Source organism: Vigna unguiculata, chromosome 8 (assembly GCF_037176805.1).
Source record: "Vigna unguiculata cultivar grain cowpea cultivar isolate G323 ecotype 2 chromosome 8, ASM3717680v1, whole genome shotgun sequence".
In the NCBI taxonomy this organism is placed as follows: domain Eukaryota; kingdom Viridiplantae; phylum Streptophyta; class Magnoliopsida; order Fabales; family Fabaceae; genus Vigna; species Vigna unguiculata.
The window spans coordinates 13,860,125-13,873,934 of record NC_140799.1 but is presented as its reverse complement, the minus strand read 5'-3'; the positions used below and the strand labels follow the sequence as shown (position 1 = coordinate 13,873,934).

General features: G+C 38.7%; 1 protein-coding gene and 1 long non-coding RNA gene across 2 annotated transcripts; both read left to right on the top strand.

Moving 5' to 3' along the window:
* Positions 1 to 1,589: 1,589 nt before the first annotated feature.
* Positions 1,590 to 8,381, top strand: LOC114194888 (uncharacterized). The gene is made up of 4 exons (XM_028085295.2): positions 1,590 to 1,871; positions 7,161 to 7,544; positions 7,739 to 8,038; positions 8,151 to 8,381. Exons 1-4 carry the CDS (start codon positions 1,590 to 1,592, stop codon positions 8,379 to 8,381), a joined length of 1,197 nt encoding a protein of 398 aa, XP_027941096.2.
* An 895-nt stretch (positions 8,382 to 9,276) lies between these two features.
* LOC146884178 (uncharacterized) lies at positions 9,277 to 10,801 on the top strand. Its single transcript, XR_014984108.1, has 2 exons — positions 9,277 to 10,275; positions 10,546 to 10,801. It is a non-coding gene; the product is annotated as an uncharacterized LOC146884178 (long non-coding RNA).
* The last annotated feature ends 3,009 nt before the right edge of the window (positions 10,802 to 13,810 follow it).

Sequence of the window (13,810 nt, the reverse complement as noted above, 5' to 3'; positions counted from 1 at the left end):
GAATTAAAGTGTTGGCCAGGAAGATGATGGTTATTGCGCAGATGTCATAAAAAATGAACGTGTTCCCCAAAACTTAATTAGAAGATGTGATGAGCAGTTGGAGGAGTTGGAGGAACCGTAAGAGGAAGAAACTGCTCTTCTAATTTTTAAAACTGTTTTTAACTTAATTTAATAATTTATTATTTATTTATTTATTTATTAATTTTTAATTATTTATTTCTAATTTCTGATTTTTTATTTTAATTACTAATAATTTTTTAATCTAAAAAACAAAATCCTTATTTTACTTAAATTTAAAAAACATAAATTAAAGAAATTCCCTTTTTTGTAATCACTTTTTTTTTTATTATTATTATTATTATTAATTTTTGTAAGACAATTTATTTTTATTTTTTTTAATTAACACTTATTTTTGGTTATTTTGAAAACAATTTTATTTATCCGAACGAAATTGGATGTTGACAGCGCCTGACAGCAAGAAAGTGCTCTGCTAGGCGGTGTTGGGAAAATAGTGGCACTGGGAGGGCGTGGCGCTTGGCGCCGGGCAGGTACTGCCAGGCGGTCTGAACCTGTTTCGCTGGCGGTGCTGGCTGATGCGTCAGGCGACTGCGCAACAGGTTATGAGTTGTGTGTGTTGTTTTTAACTGACAATGATGCTTTGCTTGGATCGGGAGATGCTGTGCCATGAGCGGGTAGGTTCATGGATGGTGGTTAACGTGTGATGATATGAACGGGGAGGTTCATATCCAGTTACTCTCACGTGGGGATACGAACGAGGTAGGTTTGTATGTTCCGTGCTCACGTTGAGAGATGCCACGTGCGGGGAGGTACGAGGCTGGTGGATCATATGTGTTGGACTACGGGCGGGCAGGTCCGTAGAGCAGGACTACGAGCGGGGAGGTTCGAAGAGGCAGGACCACAAGCGGACAAGTTCGTGTGAGCATCATATTCCCGAGTCCAAGGCTAACCTGTTGTGTAATTTGAAGGCTACAAAGCCTTGGGGTTAAGGTCTTGGCCAAGAATTATGTAGAATGAATAAGATGGGTGTATGATTTATTTTGTGTTCTATATACCTGTTATTTTATTTTCTCAGCTCACCCTTTCTATTTGTGTATGGCGATGATCGTGTGATTCGTTACACGGGAGCAGATGTTGATATAGGTGGTGCTGAGGATGTCCAAGCGACGGAGTGAGGGCTAGCTTTGGGATTAGAGCTAGGATTTTCTCACATGTATTTTATGCTTTTATTTATGAACACGAATTTTGGGAACTTGTAACACTTTATCGTTTAAGTTATGAGTTTTGGCATGCTTTTTAATAAATTTAATTTTTCCCGCGTTGTGATTATTATTAATGCAACTTTTGATATCATTTAATTCTTTTATTATTTATCTTTTAAGTAATATTCCTTAGGGATGTTACATTTGGTATCAGAGCAAACATTTTGATTTTTTTGGGAAAACTGGGGAGTGAGCTGACGTTTATTGTGTGAAATTAGTTGATGTGTGTTGATTGTTAAACTTGATAGTGTATATTTTAATCTTTAGCTGTTTGATTTTAACAGCTGAAATATGTGGCGTGCACAGGCAATGGCAAACAGGAGGCGTAGAAATATCGTTGGGGCTGATGAGATTGCTAACGGAATCCACAGGATGGTGGATGCGATGCAGCCCGTAGCAGCACCGCCAAGAGCCATGATTCCACCTGTGAGACCTGTGACCATGGAGGACTTCATGCGTCATAGGCCGGCGAAATTCACTGGGAAAGCCATCCCAGATGAGGCTGACGCATGGCTCCGAGAGTGCGAGAAGATATTTAGAGTGATAGAGTGCACGGAGGCCCAAAAGCTTAACTTCGCCACATTTCTGTTGGTGACTGATGAAGGATTGACCCCAACCAAGGATGGAGGCACATGCTTAAGAACACTAAGCATGTTTAGAAAGGAAGTTCACTAATCCTTCATCCCTTTCATTTGTGTTTGTTATTTTTGATTCCCAAAGTTGACTTAGTTGAATCAACTTTAGTTGACTTGTTGACCTTTGACTAGGTTTGACTTCTTGACTATAGTTGACTTGACTTAAGCCAACATGCTAATCTATGTTTATTTGCTTTGTAGGTTAATTAGGAGTAAGAAAGCAATGCTAGGTGGCGCATGGTGATTGGGGAGCATAAATGATGTGGAGGAGAGAGTAAAGCAAAGGCATAAAGCATAAAGTAAAAGGCATAAAACAAGTGTACCTATGTACCTTTGGTCTCCTTTGTTTTTAGCACACTTTGGCCACTTTTTGGAGACATATGAGACACATTCTTTGTCTCGTTTTGTGCTAGAACGAAATTAGCCTTGCACACACCATAGTTGGCTCTTTTGTCTCTCATTTTTGTAACCTTATTTGACCTAGTTTCTAGAAGCTAGGGTTAGGTTTTTGTAGAGACATCCTTAGGTATCTTTTATTTGCTTAGAGGCCCCTAAACTCTTCTATATAAAGGGTGCTCCTAGACATGTAAAAGGGTTGAACATTTTGAAGTAAAAACACTCTTGTGTCTCAACCATTTGTGAGAGTTTCCTCCCTTTGGAGTGAATACTTTTAAGCCTTATCTTGCATAGCAAGTGGCGGCACACATCCACTCATCTTCAAGGTTGCCATGGCTTCTAGCCTAGCCTTGTAGTGGCGTGCTTCTCACATTTTTACCATTCCTTTCCTTTCCATTTTATGTTTTCTTCTTCCTTTAATTGTTCTTGGTTTTCTATGGTTTATGTGCTTTCCATTTCCTTTTTGTTTTGAATCAATCCATCATCTTCTTCTCTTGAGCTTTGTGAAAGGAACCTTCACATCTAGATAGCTTGCTATCTTAATGTCCAGTGGGGATTTCACTTAGCTTTCTTAATCAACTCACACCATATTCAATAATCTTAAAAAGGAACAACATAATCCTTCATCATTTGGTATCTAGAGCTTGGGTTATCTTGAATATGGTGTTTTTCATGTGCTAACCTTGTCTTGTTGTAGCTATCTTTGTATGGTTCAAATCCACTTCCATTGCACACAAAAACAATGCTGGCAGAAACTGTTCACGATTTTAAATGATTAAAATGCACCTGCTCAGTGATCCAAAAATTACGTTCTTGATGTCAAAACAAAGCTTTGTTAGTCTAGTTTCTAACAAAAAAAGAACCAATGCATTTGGAGTTTTGTGGAGAGAGTTATGATTGAAATAGTAAGCAAAGGTCAGAGCTGCCGAGATCACCGCGAATCAACATTTTTTAGGTTATATTGGGCAGTTTTGGCTACTATTTTTGTTACTCTTCTTACTCCTAAATGTGGTTGGATAACATGTCTTTGGATGCTTAGTCTTTGAGCCTCAAATCCATGAGTTTAAATGCATGATAGCTACATGTTTGTGTCGTTGTGTATGTCATGTTGAGTCTTTAAATGTGTCTAACTTTTGCTTGAGTCATATGTCATATACTTCTTTGAGTTTTCTTATTCTTGTTTCTAGTATTTGAGCTATTGCATGAGATCTATGCCTTTTGTTGTAGCATGCTCCTTGAAATTGATTTTGACCTAATTTTTAAGGAACTAAGTGTTCAAGACACCCTAAAATATCCTTCTCATCATCTTAAGTACCTAGTTTTGAAAAGAAAAATTATTTTCATGACCAAAAACAGTTTGGCTGAGAGCTAATGTGTTGCTTGGTGAATCCATTTGACCATTTTTACTAGGTGTTATACTACCAAATTTTATACTTGGATTTTGGGTGATATTGGCAAATTAGTTCCATGCTTTAACTTGGTTATGATCTTTCTTGGTGTATGCATAATTTGAGGTATAATCTTGGCTTGTTCAAATGCTTTCCATAGAGTCTTTAAAAGTGCTTTTCATTGCTTTAGTCTTGTTCAAGTTTTGTCTTTAAAACAAAATTTCCTTAGAAGTTAAACTTTCTTGTTTTTGTGCTTTTCTTGCTTGTCACTAGGTGTTCTTTGTTGTGTCATAGTAGTTTTCTTTTCTTGAAACTCTTGGGATGTTGTGGCCGAAGCACTTGTCTTGAATTTGAAAGGTTTTGAACAAGTTTTTAAAAGTGTTTGCTTCACTCCTTTGGTGGATTTTGAGTGCTAGCCTTGCCTTATTACTTTGGGAGAGTGATCTAAACACTTGGGTTACAATTTGGGTTGGATTTGGTCTCGGTTTTCATGTTGTATAACCTCTAATCCATTTATTTTGTCTCGGATTTGAGTGTTTTTGTTGTAGGAATCATGGCAAGTTCATCAAGTGCACCTACACCAAACAAAAACAATACATTGATGAGATTGCTTCGGGATTTGGAGTTCTCTAGGAAGGAGGCCTTTGGACAATTGAGAAAAGACAAGGAGCAAAGTGACCTAAGAATCCAATAGCACATTCAAAGGCTTGAAGCTAGGGAGAAAGAAAGAGATCTTAGGAAAAGAGGGCATTCTAGGCGCACCCATCACAAGAGAAGAAAACTCCAAAGATTCCTAAGTTCTATGGTGGAAGTGATCCCAAAGTCTTCCTTGATTGGGAAGCTAAAGTTGATCAAATTTTCAATGAAAATCATGTAAAGGATCAAGCACAAGTTGATCTAGTAGTTTTAGGATTTTTGGAGTATGCCAATACTTGGTGGCATAAAGTTTGTAAGAACTATGACCAAGGGCCACCCGCGGCTTCTTGGATGGACATTAAAACTCTTATGCGCGCTAGATTTGTTCCTCCCTCCTATAGGAAGGAACTTCTTTTGAAGCTCCAAAGGCTTCACCAAGGTCCTATGAGTGTGAGTGAGTACTTTAAAGAATTAGAGTCTCAAATGCGTAGGGTTGAAATAAAAGAAACTAACAAAGAAAAAATAAAAAGATTTGTGAGTGGTCTTAGGAGAGACATACAAGACCAAGTAGAGTTGTATGAGTACTCCACTCTTGAAAATGTTTTCACACTTGCCCTTGGGATTGAAATTCAATTGAAAAGAAAAAGAAGGGCAAGGAAGAGTTACTCACCCAACCACTACTTTAGTCACTCATGGAAGGGAAAGGATAAAAAGAAACATGATAAGTTCCCTTCTAACTCTCATCAAGAACCACCAAGTAAAAGTAAGTCACCAAGTGATCACATTCACCATTCCACTTCTTCAAGATCAAGTTCCATTAAATATTTTAAATGTTTGGGTTATAATCACATTGCTTTAAATTGCCCAACCAAGAGGACCATGATCTTAAAGAAGAATAATAATGTTGAAAGTGAACACTCATCTCCCTATTCTCTTTCAAAAGAATCTTCTTCCTCTAGTAAAACAAAATTTTTTGAGAAAGACCCTATGTTATTAAGGTGCATGATAGGTCAAGATCAAAGTGAGCTTGAGCCAACTCAAAGAGAAAACATTTTTCAATCTAGATGCAAAATTAACAAATGGGTTTGCTCTCTAATTATTGATGGAGGAAGTAGTACCAATGTAGCTAGCACAAGGTTGGTGGAAAAGCTTAGCTTAGAGATCATTCCTCATGCTAAGCCCTACAAGCTTGCTTGGATAAGTAAAGAGGGAGAAATAGATGTCAATAAACAAGTCCTAATTAACTTCTCTATAGGAAGCTACAAAGATGAGGTGTTATGTGATGTTGTTCCCATGGAAATCACACATATCTTACTAAGTAGGCCATGACAATTTGATAAACAAACTTTACATGATGGTCATACCAACCAATACATTTTCTTCACAAATGGGAGAAAGACCACTTTACAACCTCTATCACCTCAAGAAGTTAATAAGGATAGAAATATAATAAGAAAAGATAAAGAAGAAAAAGAAAAGAGGCAAGCTTTCACTAAAGTGTTACTGCCTAAAAAAATTCTTCCAACGCAAGATGTGCATCACCCTTCCTTCTCTTCTCAAGCCAAAAAGGAAGGCCCAAAGCACAAGCAAGAGAGGAAGAGTAGTCTAGAAAATAAAGATGGCCTAACCAAAGCTAGGGGTAATACCCTTAGAAAGGATGGAACAAGAGCTCATAAAAGGGAGGCGCAAATCCTCCCCCAAATCAAGTCAAGCTCCATCTACAAAGGCTTAAACAATTTGTGGTCAAATTCTCTCCAAGGAGGGGAGGATGATGAAGGATTGACCCCAACCAAGGATGGAGGCATATGCTTAAGAACACTAAGCATGTTTAGAAAGGAAGTTCACTAATCCTTCATCCCTTTCATTTGTGTTTGTTATTTTTGATTCCCAAAGTTGACTTAGTTGAATCAACTTTAGTTGACTTGTTGACCTTTGACTAGGTTTGACTTCTTGACTATAGTTGACTTGACTTAAGCCAACATGCTAATCTATGTTTATTTGCTTTGTAGGTTAATTAGGAGTAAGAAAGCAATGCTAGGTGGCGCATGGTGATTGGGGAGCATAAATGATGTGGAGGAGAGAGTAAAGCAAAGGAATAAAGCATAAAGCAAAGGCATAAAGCATAAAGTAAAAGGCATATGAGACACATTCTTTGTCTCGTTTTGTGCTAGAACGAAATTAGCCTTGCACACACCATAGTTGGCTCTTTTGTCTCTCATTTTTGTAACCTTATTTGACCTAGTTTCTAGAAGCTAGGGTTAGGTTTTTGTAGAGACATCCTTAGGTATCTTTTATTTGCTCAGAGGCCCTTAAACTCTTCTATATAAGGGGTGCTCTTAGACATGTAAAAGGGTTGAACATTTTGAAGTAAAAACACTCTTGTGTCTCAACCATTTGTGAGAGTTTCCTCCCTTGGGAGTGAATACTTTTAAGCCTTATCTTGCATAGCAAGTGGTGGCACACATCCACTCATCTTCAAGGTTGCCATGGCTTCTAGCCTAGCCTTGTAGTGGCGTGCTTCTCACACTTTTACCATTCCTTTCCTTTTCATTTTATGTTTTCTTCTTCCTTTAATTGTTCTTAGTTTTCTATGGTTTATGTGATTTCCATTTACTTTTTATTTTGAATCAATCCATCATCTTCTTCTCTTGAGCTTTGTGAAAGGAACCTTCACATCTAGATAGCTTGCTATCTTAATGTCCAGTGGGGATTTCACTTAGCTTTCTTAATCAACTCACACCATATTCAATAATCTTAAAAAGGAATAAGATAATCCTTCATTAGTGACCGAGGCCGAGTATTGGTGGATGAGCATGCAACAACAGATGTTAAACAAAGCTGAAGAGGTGACTTGGGCCAGCTTCAGGACGAGGTTCCTGGAGAAGTACTTTCCTGACAACGCTAAACACGAGGGCGAGGCCGAGTTTCTCACCCTGCAGCAGGGGAACTTGTTGGTGCAGGCGTATGTGGAGAGGTTTGAGTATCTCTCGAGGTTTTACTCTCAGACAGTGACGGAGGAGTGGTGCTGTAGGAAGTTTGAGGGTGGCCTCAAACATGAGCTGAGGCGGTTTATTGTACCGCTGAGGGTACGAGAGTTTCCAGTCTTGGTGGAGCAAGCCAAGAGTGTTGAGCAGCTTGAGATGGGACCCAGCCGGGTCAACCGCACTCAGAAGAGCAATGTTGAGGCAGACAACAAAAGAGGCCCTATAGTAGACCGACTCCGTCTTCACAAAAACTAAGGTGCTATAACTGTGGAGGGGAACACCTGCGGAGAGACTGCACTAGGTCAGCGGGTAGTGGAGGCAGCGGTATGAGCACTCGCAAGTGCTACACATGTGACCAGCCAGGACATTTCGCCAACAAATGTCCTAATAGGAAGACTGCTCCAGTATCATGATCTCAGCCATCCTCATCTGACAGGCCGAGAGCAGCAGGCCTGGTTTTTGCCATGACCAGTACCGAGGCCACCTGGTCAGGTAACCTGATTCTGGATCATTGTTTGCTTTTTGGTAACAGTGCGTTAGTACCGTTTCATTCAGGAGCTTCGCACTCCTTCATATCCCACAATTATGTGGAGAGATTGGGGTTGTCTACTCGTGACCTAGGATACGAGTTGATAGTCTCGACACCGGCATCTGGGAAGGTTTCAACAAATTTAGCCTATGTGGGATGCTTAATGGAAGTAGAGGGCAGACGCTTCAAGGTAAATCTAGTTTGCTTGCCCTTGGAGGGATTGGAGGTCATACTGGGAATGGACTGGCTGTCTATCAACCATGTGGTGCTTGATTGTGGACGGCGCAGAATTGTGTTCCCAGGAGAAGATGAGTACAAAGGAGCAGATTAGTAAGATACCAGTTATGGATGAATACGCCGACGTGTTTTCGGATGAGATACCTGAGTTACCACCCAGCCGGGATATAGATTTCTCAATTGATCTAATCCCTGGAGCGGGTCTAGTGTTGGCAGCACCGTACAAAATGGCACCTGCTGAACTAGCAAAGTTGAAGAAACAGATAGAAGACTTGCTAGAGAAGAAATTCATCTGACCCAATGCCTCACCGTGGGGAGCTCCGGTGTTACTAGTAAATTAGTCCCCAATTTAACTCGTATTGCTAGTTCATATGTGTATAAATCAATCCAACCTCCGTTCAATTGATTTCCCAGTTCCATATTTACTATTACTCCGTCTCACAAGAATCCCATAACCATCCCTGTACTTCACAGCCACATAGTTCTCTTGTTCTGTACTGGCGCCTAGCGGTTATATCAGTACCTCAGACGGTGCATCCAGTTCTAGGTAAAACTTAGAATCTTTCTGCACCTGTGCGACACTAAGTTCCTCACAATTCAATCCTATAATCTTATCATACATTTCACTCAAAAATTTCTCTTCAGCACACATTCACATTCAATTTCATCATCCAATCGCTAATTTATGTACGACATTGATGAGTTCAAATTTTTGCCCCTATTTAATATTTAAATTTGGGGATTTAATTGAATTTTCTGTGCTTAAAGATTGATTTAATTAGGATTTGTGATTATTGGATTTATTGAATAAGTTTGGTAAAAATGACGTAAAAATTGATTTTAGTTGCATAAAATATTATTGGATATTCTAACGTTTGTTAATGCAGCTGGAATTTATTTTTGGTCATTAATAGTGTGGATTTGAAATATTCAAAGTTACAAAATAAGTCCAAAATCAGGAAATTCTGGAAAAGAATAAATCAGGAGCTAAATGCACCCCCAGATTTTATTTGCACACTCCTTCTAAAGTCGACCACCAAAAACCCGTTTTGCACCTCTCCTACCACTTAAACTCCACTTAACCAGATCATGCCATGTGGCAATCCCCACCTTTCAAATCAGGCCAACCATATGCTGACACGTGTCATAATCATACATTCACCAAAATGACCAATTAGACATTGCCACGTCATCATCTCCTCCATCTCACACATGAAACCCTAACCCTAATTTTCATCATCTCCTTCCATCACCATGGCAGCCGCCACCCTAGTCGCTAAACTCGTCGCCGGCCACCACGATTCCACGCATACAACAACAGCGAACCAGCGACGCCATCACCACTGCCATTCGTTCACGCACCTATCGCAGCCATGAGCGAGAGCAAACCACCTGCATCCATCTTCTCCGACAGCCTCCGTCATCACCTTCACGCAACCAAGGAAGCCGGAAACAACCATAGCGAACCAGCGACCATCAACTCCGCACCTCGCATCATCTTCGAACATCCCTGCCATCCATTGCAGCGGAAACCTTAGCCACCGTGAAGAACCACCACAGCAGCAATCAACTGTCATTCGCCCTCCACCCTCGCCGGCACCTACCGCGAGTTCCACCTTCGCAGTATCAACCATCGTGATACTCGCGTACAACCACCGTGACCAGCATCAACCATGGCAACAACTCCACATCGTTCCTGCAATCTCGCAAGCAACATCACCTCCGCGCACCAGATCGGAGAAGAAGAATCACGCATCCACCACTTCACGCATTCTTCATCTTTACCAAACTTGAGCAGCCTCTTCGTTCACGATGCAGTAGCGCACCGCCACCACCATTTCTGCATCTGCACCGTGAGCTAACCATTGCACCGCCGCCAGAAAACGCAAACCAGAGAAGCTTTCTCGCACACCACCATGGCCACCGTAGACCTGCAACCAGCAACAACAGCTTGACCGAAGAAGAAGAAGCAGTCACGCCTGAAGTAATCACGCTTGGAACAAGTGACACGCAACGTTCGACCACGCTAACGCACCAGCCGTCAAAGAGACCAAATGCACAGCCTCACTCATTCCTCCATGGCGGAAACCCTAGTCTGGAGAGAGAAAGTACACTCTGCCACGTGTCATCCTTTGATTGCACAGCCAAATGGTCAACTAGTCAAACTCTGGTCAAAGTTGGTCAAATCTGGTAAAAAAGTCAAAGACTTGTCAAAGGAGAAGGGTTTATTTGCAAATATTCATATTTTTGGATCTCTCTGCAAAATTGGACTACAAAATTGAAAATGGGCTATTTAGAAAATTAATACAAATATTATTTGGTGATAATTTATTAGATATCTTTAAATAATTTATTTATTTAATTATATCATAAATTATTAACCAGCTATATTTGTCAAATAGTTTATATCTCTCCAAATATCTTTGAATATTTATCTTTATCTTTATTTTTATTTGAAAGGTTTTAGCAACAAAAAAGCCTAGTCCAATTCCTATATAAAGAGACCAAGGGAGAAGCAGAAGAACAAGCTCGGGACTTCAGAGTTTTGGAACCCTAAGGGGTGCCTAATTTCGTTTCCTTTCTCTCTCTTTTCTTCTCTCTATTCTTCTTTTTATTTTGTATTGCATGGATTGCTAAACTTCTTGCGTTGATTCCATTGTAATTTCATTATGGATTCTGAGGTTAGAATGAATTAATTTCTTTGTTCTTTTTATTATTGTTGAGGTTTTAATTTATCTATGTCTTTTATCTTTGAATCACATAAAAAGTAATGATTTTAAATTTGTATGCATATTGATCATATGAGTCAAGGGTTTTTAAATTTAATTGAGACTTTACTTTGATTTTATTTAGAAACTTTCATATGATTAAATGAATTTTTACCAATAATTGAGACTTTACTTTGGTTACAAGTATTTACTCTAACTACAATTAATTGAGACTTTACTTTGATTAATTAAGCTTTTTATTTGGTGAGGAGATAAAAGAATAGACATGATTAGGCATAGTAAAATTTGATTGAGACTGTACTTTGGTTGAATTTACTGTGGATAATCTAAAAGTTCTCACTTTTAATTGAGATTGTACTTTGGTTAAAAGTGAGAACGCCAACAAATTAATTGAGACTTTACATTGATTAATTTGTAAATCTACAACAATAATTAATTGAGCAATAATCTTTAGATAACCGATGATGAATCTATTTTGAAAAAGCAATGGAATCAATCTATTTTCTTTACTATTGTTTTTATTTCTTTTTATCTTTTAAATTTTATTTCTATCTTTGTTTATCTTAATCTCCTATATTTTTTATTTTATTTGACTAACTCATTTGTATAGTTTTATAAGAACTAATTTGTTAAAAATCAATTCCGTGTTCGTCGGGAGACGACTTAGGGTTACTTTACCCTTTCTATTTTGTTGACTACTTTCTTAAGAATACTGAAGTTTTTATAGATAAGTAGTATTAATTTGATCGCTTGACGACAGCGTTATCAAATTTGGCGTCGTTGCTGGGGAATACGGTTAGTATTTCTTATATTTTGATTCTGTTTTTATTTATTTATTTTATTTTATTTTTTATTTTATTTTTTTTACGCATATACGTTTAATAGAGTTTGTGTTTTTTGTAGTCTTTAGTTTTCTTTTAATATATTTCAAGAAAAGTTCTATTTTTGTTTTGATTAAGAATTTCTTTTAAGAAATTTTTTGAGACTAGTTTGGAAAACTCTATCTAGGAAAGACTTGGTATTTAAGTTGTCCACTGAGACGCACCTCTCTTTCCTGGGAGTAGACCCAACGACATCTTAACTTATTTCTTTCTTGAAATCTTTCTTCAAAACAAGAATAGGAAAAAAAAATAGAGAAACACTTTTAGGTGGACTGCGTAGTGTATGACTCGGGCCAACCCTGATCAATTCTATCAACTTGATTCAGAACTTGAAAGGAACTTGCGTAAATCACGCAAGAGACTTGAACTCAGGTGTTCTACTGAAGGAGCACCGTCATCATCTGAACCTACCACTGAAAGTGTACCGCTAGAATCACCTTCGGTGATTAACATATCTTCTGATCCATCACCTTAACCAGAAATTCAAGAAGATAGAATGCAAGAAAGAACAATAAGAGAGTTGGCTTCACCGGATGCAGCAATTACACAAAACATGTGCATCCAATATCCCGATGGAGAATGTGAGCTTAAGTCTGGGTTAATCCATCTTTTACCCAAATTCCATGGATTAGTAGGAGAAGACCCGTACCATCATTTGAAGGAATTTCATGTTGTTTGTTCATCCATGAGACCTACCACAGTGACAGAGGAACATATTAAGCTTAAGGCTTTTCCATTCTCATTGCAAGATGCCGCTAAGAATTGGTTATACTGCCTTCCACTAGGATCCATCAATACTTGGGGGACTCCGAAAAGATTATTTCTGGAAAAGTTTTTCCAGCATCTAGAGTTGCTGCTATTCGCAAAGATATTTATGGGATAAGGCAACAAGAAAGAGAAAATCTTCACGAGTATTGGGAAAGATTCAAAAATTTATGTGCTTCCTGTCTTCATCACCAAATAAACGAGCATCTCCTTATTCAATACTTTTATGAGGGATTGAGTATCATGGATAGACAAATGATAGATGCTGCAAATGGAGGATCATTGGTAGACAAAACGCCAACAAATGCAAGACAATTAATTGAAAATATGGCGTCGAGCCATCAACAATTTCCACCAGGGGTAATTCTATAACTCTATTGAAGGGAACCCATGGAGTAGAAGCTTCATATGTTGCAGATCACAAGAAAATAGAAGGGAAGTTGGATGACTTAGTGGCCATGGTAAGGACCTTGACAGACTTACAGAAAAAGCCTATCTCTTCTACCTTATGTGGAATTTGTGCTTCTGCTACTAATCCTACAGAGGCTTGTTTTATGTTAAAAGAGACAGGGACATTAGACAATGAACAACCTCAGGCATATGCTGCAAACATTTATGGCAATAATACACCACCTCGGCAGCAATACAACCATGATTTGTCCTACAACCATGATTTGTCCTCCAACAAGTACAACCCAGATTGGAAGGAATATCCCAGCCAGAAATGGGGAAATCAATAGCCTTAACACCAACAAGTCTATGTTCCACCTCAACAGAGGCAACAACCACAACCAACTGCAACCTCTAGTGATTCAAACATGGAAGCAATGATGAAAATGATGGCTGACATGATGAAGGGACAAATCAATGAGTTGAAACAGACGATGGAAGCAACCAATCAAAACTTGCAGAACCAAATTGGACAAATGGCAAATGTGTTAAATCAGATGAAGTCTCAACAAGGCTCAAGCAATTTGCCTGCACAAACTGTAATTAACCCGCGAAATGTAAGTGTTATTACTTTAAGATCGGGTAAGCAAATACAAGGCCTTGGGGATGCCCAAGAAGATGAAGATAAGGACAATGAAGTTGTACCTAATAATGAAAGTGGAAGATCAGATGAAGCAACACAAGCAACATCTGAAATGCCTGCAGCTAGTGATAACTCTAGGTTGGTATCCCCTAATACTTCCTCTGAAAATTCTTCTCCTTATTATCCTCCTCCTCCCTATCCAAACCGTTTGAAACCAAAAACTAAAAAGATGGAGGAGTTAGACAAAGAAATCTTGAATACTTTTAAGAAAGTGGAGATAAACATCCCTTTGTTGGATGCTGTGAGACAAATTCCTT